The sequence below is a fragment of the Elgaria multicarinata genome, chromosome 6, assembly GCF_023053635.1.
Source record: "Elgaria multicarinata webbii isolate HBS135686 ecotype San Diego chromosome 6, rElgMul1.1.pri, whole genome shotgun sequence".
Classification (NCBI taxonomy): Eukaryota; Metazoa; Chordata; class Lepidosauria; order Squamata; family Anguidae; genus Elgaria; species Elgaria multicarinata.
Genome location: NC_086176.1, coordinates 110,048,676 through 110,059,077, shown reverse-complemented (window position 1 = coordinate 110,059,077; position 10,402 = coordinate 110,048,676). Strand labels below are relative to the sequence as shown.

Genomic DNA, 10,402 nt, shown 5'->3' with positions numbered 1-10,402 from the left:
GGACGCCTGCTTTTGCTGACATGGTTTGCCGTTGCCTTCCCCGGCCGTTATTACCTTTCCCCCAGCTAACTGGGTACTCATTTTTCCGACCTTGGGAGGATGGAAGGCTGAGTCGACCCGAGCCGGCTGCCTGAAACCAGCTTCCGCTGGGATCGAACTCAGGCCGTGGGGAGAGTTTCAGCTGCAGAAACTTCTGCTTTACCGCTCTGCGCCATACGAGGCTCTCCGAGGTATAGAAACCTTAGGCAATAATGGGGCAGATTTACCAGTTGAATTTCTGCCTGGCATCCAGCTGTTACAAGCACAGGAGCAGAGATTTTGGAAAAGAGTATATGAACCTCTCAACGGTGATATTGCACAGAGTTAATGCAGTTTTCAAAGTTAAAATCTTGCCATCTTTCACTTTCCCACAAGAATTTTTTACAGAAATTAAGTTGTCGTTAAGTTACAGAAATTTAGAGATTTCTTCTCATAGGCTATGCTAGAACCACCACTGCCCCGCTTTGTTTTTAAAAGAAAATCATGTCATTGAAGCCACCTATTATCTCAAATCCGTCCAATATCAATATGCAAACAAATAGTTCTCTGCTGTAAGAGGCAGAGGAACTTTAAGGAACCCGCTTTACTGTAATGGGAAGAAATTGTTAAGCTATGCAACTATCTATGTACTCATGGCCTATAAACCAATTGTCACCATTGGTTATGTTAAAGTTGTAGACACACATATTTTTACTCTGGCAGTTTGCTATTCATCAATGGCAAAGCTTAACACCTATCTACAATGCTGTTTTGACATGCACACAGGTTAATGCAATTCTAAGCACATCTACGCAGAGGCTGAGTTATTGTGTCCAATGAGATTTACTCCTAGGTAAGTATATATAGGGCCTGTTCAGACAACACACTAAGCCATGGTTAGCATTTGACTCTTTCACAGCAAATGGTTAGTGAGCATGTTTAAACCGTGGTTATGTAGCCACCATGGTTAGGAAAGGTTCACACAACCCGCTAAGACATGTTTAGCTCAAAATGCTTAACCACCATGGTTTAGCGTGTCATAAAATCACAGATTTTTAAAGTGTAAATCTGATAATTTCAACAGGCTGCAGCATGCACCCTAAGAGCATCTTTATCCACAAGAGAGGATTGTTTATAAATGCTGTCTGCCCTCAAGTTCAGAAGATATTCCAAAGGCAGGAAAGGTGTCACTTCCGTACCACACCCTAAAAATGTCTGCCCTGAACCTCAGGAAAATACAAGACACTGGTCAATCATGCTGTATGCCATGCTTGCAAAAGTGCTTAGAAATAAAATCAATTGGGAGAAGGTGGGGGAAAGTATGAATATAATCCAGCAAACACTTCTACTTTCTATTGATTTTGGTTTGAGACATTTAAACAAGTTTTTAACTGTCCCACTGGAGCTAAGATTTCAGTGTTCTTAATTACCATATTTCTTCGATTGTAAGACGCCATCGATTGTAAGACGCACACTAATTTGTGTCACCAACAGAAAAAAAAGCTTTGATTCTAAGAAATAATAAACGCACCTGCGATTCTAAGACACAACCCATTTTTGGAGATGTTTATAGGGGGAAGAAAGTGCGTCTCAGAATCAAAGAAATACGGTAGATCATGCCCTTTAAATCCAGGCAACTTATTTTGTTACAACTTTCACAGCTTATTGATGAAAGGCAAGAGGTGGTCGAACCCCATCATACACATTGGCTGAGTTTGGATGACACGTTAATCCATGGTTGTTTCTCACTCTGTTCCTATTACCCACCCATGTTGATTAGCGTGTCATCACCAGCTTGATTGATAACTGGCAAATAGAGGGAGAAAACGTGGAGGCAGTGACAGGCTTTGTATTTCTGGGCGCAAAGATTACTGCAGACGCTGACTGCAGCCAGGAAATCAGAAGACGTTTACTTCTTGGGAGGAGAGCAATGACAAATCTTGATAAAATAGTTAAGAGCAGAGACACCACACTGACAACAAAGGTCCGCATAGTTAAAGCAATGGTATTCCCCGTAGTAACCTATGGCTGCGAGAGCTGGACCATAAGGAAAGCTGAGCGAAGGAAGATAGATGCTTTTGAACTGTGGTGTTGGAGGAAAATTCTGAGAGTGCCTTGGACTGCAAGAAGATCAAACCAGTCCATACTCCAGGAAATAAAGCCAGACTGCTCACGAGGGAATGGTATAAAAGGCAAAACTGAAGTACTTTGGCCACATAATGAGAAGACAGGAGACCCTGGAGAAGAGGCTGATGCTAGGGAAAGTGGAAGGCAAAAGGAAGAGGGGCCGACCAAGGGCAAGATGGAGGGATGATATTCTGGAGGTGACGGACTCGACCTTGGGGGAGCTGGGGGTGGCAACGGCCGACAGAAAGCTTTGGCGTGGGCTGGTCCATGAAGTCACGAAGAGTTGGAAGCGACTGAACGAATAAACAACAACAAAAACTGGGAACAGTAAATGCATATATCACCCTTACAGTAACTACCATATGTGGCAACATCAATTCAGCTTTAGGTCCCCAGGTGAGATATACCAATGCCACTCTTTCATTTTATAGATTACTTCAGAAATAATCTCAAAACAAATTCAAACATTTTTAAAGCTTAAAAATATTGGGCCAAGGAAATTTGCAGTTTAAGGTTCATAACTACAGATGTAGAACAAAGATGGGGTGGAAAAGAAACATCTTTAACCGAGGGTTTTTTGCACCTCAAATCTTAAGCAATTGAGGTTTTTCAACTGTAACTAACTTTGCACTGTACTCTTAAGTAACGACGTTTCCAGTGTGCTGATGAAATAAGTGTTACAAAGCACAAATGTAACATGTATTGTTGGTAATTCATTGAATTTCATAGTATTCATTATAATCTGAGTATAACCCAACTATAACTGCAGAGCAATTATTGCTATATGTTATGTTTAAGTGCCAAAAAGTTAGCTGCGAGTACAAAATGTGTTTTAGGGACTGGAGCAAGGGAGCTAGCTGCAATTTAGTTGGTAAGTTCGTGTAAGTGTAAAGCTCATTACTTCATGAGATGGACCTTCAAAAGCATACTTCTGAAGTTAGTTGTAAGTCTGGTTGTTTTAATATTAGATAAGATTTTGACATGTAGCATGTCAGAAACAAGGCCAGGACTTTTCTTCAAAGGAGACAAGTCCCCTCAAGGGTAAATGAAAAGAGGGTAACCAAAGAGAAGGAAGGGGGGAAATTACAGGGAAAAGAAACAGAACGTATCTAGCTACTACACAAGCAAGAGACCATCAGCAATACAGAGCTGCAATCCATTGAAGAGCAGGGACTTTCTTCTGAGTAAACATATACATTGTACAGGGTTGTGCTGTTAAACGTATTCCCTGGTAATGAACAGGGGACTTTCTCCCTCTTGCTTACTGGATTCCCTTTTAGTCAACTTCCCAGCCTCCACACAGAATGTCTGATCAGAGTCCATGTTTCTCTGGGATTGTTTTCAATTTAAGCAAAAGAGAAACAAAAGCCTGATCCACAGTCCGAAATATATTAATAATTGCAGATTAATCTGAGATACAATATTTCACAGGACGCAGTTTGATAGTCTGAATAAGATCTACTTTAAACTAACATAGAATTTAATCTGGAAAGTACATACTGAAGAGAATCCATAATAATTCAACTCTACCCAATTATTTCTTTTTGAAAGAATGAGTGCAGCCACTTTTTAAAAGTTGCAATATTTTCCCCAATATTTAAAAATGCACCCAACAAAACAGTTAGACTATACAAAGTATCCACAGTTCATTTCATACAAACTGCTACTTACACATATATTACTTACAAATACGGGAAAGGGGGGAAAAAACACATTGCAAAACATACTCATGAGAACTCCACTTTCTGAAGGTTTTTAGAGTCATGTTTCTACCATTTGGCCTAATCCTTTCAAGTTTTGCTATATAACAGTCACACGGTGTACTCAATTTTCAAAACAACTGATTAGCTTAAAATGCCACTGGTGTGTAAAAATATCAATTGTATACTACCTTGGTAGTATACTACTACCAAAGTATTCCAAAACTTTTCATATGTGCCAACATCCAAAATTTCAATGTCTGATATTTACTATAAAGCCTGCAGGCTAGAATTGACCCCATGGTCCACAAAATCTACATCATTTATTTATCAATACAGTCATTCTTACAGAAACAAAAGTCAACTTTAAAAAATAGCTCAGCTGTATTGTTAGGAAATTCAGCACTTAGCAACATGGAATTTCAGGAGCAGCACCTTTACGTAATTACTACATTACATTACAATGTATAATGTAAACACTTGATGCTGCTGAGAAAATCTGTTTGAGATTCAGTATATCTACAGCATTTTGTACTGATTCTATTCTCTGGTGTAATGAAACGGGAGTGAATATGAAGGAATACAATAAATAGAAACTGTGTCTTTATTGAGACAAAAGTGTCGCTCCGACAACCAAGCCAGGCTGGATCCCAGTGAGCAAATTGGTCTGCAAGTCTGTTTGTTCTATATACTACACAGGTTGTTTCGAAGAGGGCATCTTCAACCAAACAACAAAAGCAACACAATCGTAACGGTGTTCACTCCAATTAATGGCACTGCAAAGAAAAACGAAAAGAGAATCAGAGAGAATATCTCATTAATCAGAGAAGAATCTTTTAAGAACAAGGAAATGCAACCTCTCTCCACACTCCTTGGGGGGGTGGGAGGGGTAATACATTTTCTGCATGTAAATTTACAGGAGAACAATCTCAGTAGCATAGGGATAAGGAACCCATGGCCCTCCAGAAATTCCTGGACTACACTCTCTATCAACTCTGACCATTGGCCCTGCTGGCCAGCGGTGATGGGGTTGAGAGTCCCACAACATCTGAAGGGCCACAGGTTCCCCATCCCTACAGTAACACAACATTTTAAAGGACTATCTTTAAGTATTTCACACTTTTAAAACCTTTTTAAATCCCTCTGCCCCCCACGCCCCGGCCTTGATTTGTCATGCTGGTATCAGTCCTCGCCCCCAAACAATGGCACATATATCATGACACACTCACCTTACATGTATTCTTAATATCTGCAATGTAATACTCTGTTGAATATATGGTCATAAAGTAAGTGTGTGTGCGTGTGTGTTTAGACTCAGATTATTCAGAGCAAACAGAGCATTAAGGTGTGTGGATTAGGGGGCCCAGGATGAGAGGGAAGCATGAAACAGAACAGCAGAGAGGAGATAACTTTTAAGAGCAGGTTCACACATGTGTTGGTACCACCAAATTTTTTCTACAAAGTCAACAGGCTTCTATATAAATCACAGCCTGATCCCAGGGCTTGCTGGGCAGGATCAGATGCAGGATTCCTCCTCCTGATGCAATGTCACCTGTCATGGTGTTACAGTGCAAATACGCAGGAACTGCATGGATACAGCGGCTCAGGCAATTCAAATTAGACTGATAATTTTAGATTGATCGATAGACTGCAATATCTTCAATAGTTACAGTAGTTCCAGGTATCTGGGAGACATTAAAAACACCAATAATGCCTTATCAAAAGTATTATTATGTTCACTTTACCTCTCATAACTGTTCGTACAGATCGGATAAGATTCATTAACTGTCCTTTAATTCCTGGGTCTTCTCCAAATCCTCCAATCCCCTGGTCTGTTCCCCAGCCAACTGTATAGTGCAGAAGTTTTATTTTTGTTAAAGTAAACATGCAAATACTTCATAATGATTATCAGACATTTGGAATTGTTAAAGTGGATATATAAAATGTATTAAGAGGTACATAACACCCAGAGAGCAGAATTTCTGCACATTAGAAGCCTGTATATTAGCAGGCATTGAAAATGCTTGAAGATATCAGAAGAGAACAAAACAATGGTCTCACGTGGAAAACTACTGATCAGCCCCACAAAATCTAAAGACCCAACTACACAATTACAGTTCAGAGGAATAATCTTATAACTTCAATAAACTATCAAAAACAAAACTTTCAAAGCTATTAAATTTGGTATACTGTTCCAAAATTGCTTGCACCATAGCTTGACATATTTTACACTAGTTTGGCTTATTTTATTCTAAAGCCTCTTGTACTACTTCACTGTCATAGTTAATAGGATTACAAAGACCACTCATCTAGACAAGTTCCTTTAACTAGATTTTAATCTGAACAATCATAAGCCTAGATTAAAAATATTTAAAAGTAGAATGTGCTAGTTGGCAAGTGATGCATGCTATCATAAGGGGGAAAATAGTCAAACCAGAAGATATTGCAACCAGAAGGTCATAAAGATGGTAATTAGAATATATGTGCAATGACCTGTATTATTCTACCTTAACTACCTTTTCCCCTAAGCTAAATTTTTTTCCAGTCTTTATAGTTTCACTTGGTATAGATTATATTTCATACTCTTATTTTTGTTATCATTATCAGTATTTTTTGCAGTTCTTTCACATTAATTATTAGCTTTGGGAGGCTAGAATCATTCATGATAGATACCTTCACGAGCGGTATCACTGGCTGCCTATTCGCTACCGGGCCAGGTTTAAGGTTCTTGTACTTGTGTACGAAGCCCTAAACAACTTGGGACCAGGATACCTGAGAGAGCGCCTTCTCCCTTACCAACCTGCCTGGTCACTGAGGTCATCCGAGGGCCTGCTCCTGGTGGTTCCACACAGATCCATCCTCCAATTGGAATCCACCAGGGGAAGAACCTTCAGCGTGGTGGCACCCCTCCTGTGGAACTCCCTGCCTCTGGAGGTCAGGCAGGCGCCAACCTTGTACTCCTTTCGGCGCCTCCTGAAAACATCTTTATTCCAAGAAGCCTTTCTCTAGCATGCAGCCTTGGATTACTGTTATTGCTTCTTTTAAATTTTGTTTTAACTGTTTTTATTTTCATTTTACCTTGTACACCGCTCCGAAATTTTTCAATGGGGAGCGGTATATAAATATTCTAAATAAATAAATAATAAATAAATCAAGCTGCTTACTAGGGGCAATTAGTTGCTGCAAACCACATCTGCTCCTGCACAAGAGACAGCTACAACTACCCTACTGTCATAGCTTGCAACAGTCCAGCAAAACACTATACAGAATATACACAGTGTAATACATGTGTGCCTTCGTGATTCATGCAAATATACAAGCAAGTGTTTTAATCATTCATAAATTGTCTGGAGTTTGCCAACAAGACCAAAATATTTGGGGTGGATAAAACAATAAGGGATAGCGAATTGGTACAAAGGGATCTCTCCAAACTGGAGGAAAAGACATTAAAATGGTAAACGCAGTTCAATGTCCCCAAGTGTAGAGTGATGCATGGCAGAACAAAGAATCCTAACTTAACATATGTGAAGGGGTCTGAGCCAGCAGTGCCTGTCCAGGAAATGGGTCTTAAGGTTGTGAAGGACTGTTTGATACAAACGTCAACCTAGTGTGTGGCTGTGAAAAAAGCGAAAATAAAAACTGCCAATGTCATACTGCCTTTATACAAATCTAGAATCCAGAATCTAGATTTGTATAAAGATTCAGTGCAGAGAGGAAGGACTTCTTAGCACAGAACATAGTCAAACTATGGAATTTGCTGCCACAAGATGTAGTGCTGGCCACCAACTTGGAAGGCATTTATTAAACAGATTCTTGTAGGATAAGTTTACCAATGGCTACTAGGCATGCCGGCTGTATATTACCTCAAGTATCAGGGGTTGTAAGCCTCCCCAAACCAGTTGTTGGGGAACAAGAGTGAGAGTATACTATTGCCCCCACTAGCATCTGGTTGACCAAATACTGGACTATAAAGGCCCCTGATCCAACAGAGCTCTTCATATGTTCTTATTTACTGCAAGTGTGTACATGAATACATATACACGTATCCCTTAACATAAAGCTTAATACATAATCTACATAGCACAACTTATAATAGTGGCATTTAGAATCATAGAATAGTAGAACTGGAAGGGGCCTATAAGGCCATCGAGTCCAATCCCCTGCTCAATGCAGGAATCTACCTTAAAGCATCCCTGACAGATGGATCTGCTGTGTATATAGGCTCACTGCCCCTGATACTAGTAGCCATTGATAGCCTTCTTCAACAGGAATTTATCCAACCCTCTTTGAAAGCCATCCAAATTGGTGGCCATTAACACCCTCCCCCCTCTGTTTTTTTGAGGTTGAGACTTTTAGACTGCCTGGTGTCCTTGACCTAAAGTACAGCACTTAGCACATTATAGGCCCTTGATGAGAACATAAGGACATAAGAAGTACCATGCTGGATCAGACCAAGGGTCCATCTAGTACAGCTCTCTGTTCACAGCTGTTGGCCAGGGACCAACAAGGCAGGACATGGTGAAACAGCACCCTCCCACCCATGTTCCCCAACAGCTGGTGCATATAGGCTTACTCTCTCAGATACTGGACATAGCACGCAACCATCAGGGCTAGTAGCCATTGATAGCCTTTGCCTCCAGGAATTTATCCAACCCCCTTTTAAAGCCATCCAATATGGTGGCCATCACTACATCTTGTGGTAGTGAGTTCCATAATTTAACTCCCGTATTTCTTCGATTGTAAGATGCCATCGATTGTAAGATGCACACTAATTTCAGTACCACCAACAGAAAAAAAGCTTTGATTCTAAGAGTAATAATCGCACCTGCGATTCTAAGATGCACCCCGCTTTCAGAGATGTTTATATGGGGGGGGGGGAGTGTGTCTTGGAATCGAAGAAATACAGTATGTGCTGTGTGAAGAAGTCCTTCCTTTGATCTGTCCTGAATCTTCCACAATCAGCTTCATGGGATGACCCCACTGGGTTCTAGTATTATGGGAGAGGGAGAAAAATGTCTCCCTATCCACATTCTCCACACCAGACATATTTTTGTACCCTTCTATCATGCCTCCCCTTAGCCTCCTTTTTTCCAAGCTAAACAATCCCACCTGTTGCAACCTTTCCTCTTAGGGGAGATGCTCTCCAGCCCCCTGGATCATTTCAGTTGCTCTTTCCTGCACTTTTTCCAGCTCTATAATATTATTTTTTTGGTGTGGTGACCAGAACTGTACACAGTATTCTAAGTGTGGTCGCACCACAGATTTGTATAAGGGCAGTATGATACTGGCCATTTTATTCTCAATTCCTTTTCTTATAATGCCTAAGATGCATTCCAGAGGCAGCTGGACAACCATCTGTCAGGGATGCTTTTGGGTGGATTCCTGCACTGAGCAGGGGGTTGGACTCGATGGCCTTGTAGGCCCCTTCCAACTCTGCTATTCTATGATTCTATGATCATCATCATCATCAATAATAATAATAATAATTAATAAAAACAAATGGTTGAGGTTGATGCCAAAGGCCCCCTCCTCCCTCCCTCCCTCCCTGACTGGGGCCCACTGCCCTCCTCTCCACAGCCCAAGGAAAGAGGGGGCTGAGGGGGTATTAGGGTCCCCCCCTGCCCGGCCGCCGGTGGGGAGGTGGGCAGGGGGCCTAATTCTCCCCCCACCCCACCCCACCCGCCGCCCCCGTTTGACTGGCGGACTCACTCCTCCGCAGGAACCGCTCCTCGTGCAGCACCGCGATGGCGTTGACGAAAAGCAGCGCGGCCTGCAGCAGCGAGTACAGCGTAAACGCCATCGTCGTCGCCGCGGCCCGAACCGCCTCCCTGCCAGCAGCGCCAGCGCCGCCACCGCTACGGACCCCGCACACCACGCATGCGCGGCGCTCGCCAGGACGTGGCGCTGGCCGCGGCGGCGGCGGAGAAGTGACGTAAGAGGGGGGCGGTCCCGTAGAGGCGCCCTTCTCTCTCTCTCTCTCTCTCTCTCTCTCTCTCTCTCTCTTCCCCCCCCCCCACTGTTTCTCTCGCGCAGGCGTCAGAGGGAGGAACGTCCCTCAGTCAAATTTCCCCCGCCTTTTCCCCCTCCGCCTCTATATAGAGGGGAGAGGGGGAAGCGGAGTCGGGAAAGGGTTAGGCCCAGGCGGGTTTTTTCTTTCTTCACGTTGTGGACTTCAACTCCCATCAGCCCTAGCGAGTGTGACCAAATGGCCAGGGACGCTGGGAATTGTAGTTTAAAATGTCTGGAGTGCTCCAGTTTTGCCTCAGTTCCTCACAATACGTGGAAACAGGCTGCGGCCTGTCACGGGGGGGGGGGGGGCTGTGTGAGGAAGCCGCCTCGAGCTCAGGAAAGGCGAGGCGTGAATATGTTGAACACACGCACACACACACAAATAAATGGTGGTGGTGATGGTGTTTTACGGTGGAGGATACCCTAGGGGTGACCCTATGAAAAGGAGGACAGGGCTCCTGTAACGGAATAACGGGCTCAAGTTAAAGGAAGCCAGATTCCTGCTGGACATCAGGAAAAACTTCCTGACTGTTAGAGCAGTACGACAA

At 42.7% G+C, this 10,402-nt stretch overlaps 1 protein-coding gene across 1 annotated transcript; it reads right to left on the bottom strand.

Moving 5' to 3' along the window:
* Nucleotides 1–4,431: 4,431 nt before the first annotated feature.
* IER3IP1 (immediate early response 3 interacting protein 1) lies at nucleotides 4,432–9,698 on the bottom strand. The gene is made up of 3 exons (XM_063128275.1): nucleotides 9,555–9,698; nucleotides 5,591–5,692; nucleotides 4,432–4,621 (listed from the first exon to the last, which is right to left on the bottom strand). Exons 1-3 carry the CDS (start codon nucleotides 9,643–9,645, stop codon nucleotides 4,566–4,568), a joined length of 249 nt encoding a protein of 82 aa, XP_062984345.1. The 5' UTR covers nucleotides 9,646–9,698; the 3' UTR covers nucleotides 4,432–4,565.
* Between the last annotated feature and the right edge of the window lie 704 nt (nucleotides 9,699–10,402).

Bases quoted from the DNA above. Each gene is read 5' to 3' on its own strand.
- IER3IP1 (XM_063128275.1), bottom strand. From the start codon at position 9,645: ATGGCGTTTACGCTGTACTCGCTGCTGCAGGCCGCGCTGCTTTTCGTC. The intron at 5,693-9,554 runs GTGAGTCCGCCA...TGCACTATACAG, and splicing joins GGAGCGGTTCCTGCGGAGGA to TTGGCTGGGGAACAGACCAG. The intron at 4,622-5,590 runs GTAAAGTGAACA...TTTTCTTTGCAG, and splicing joins TGTACGAACAGTTATGAGAG to TGCCATTAATTGGAGTGAAC.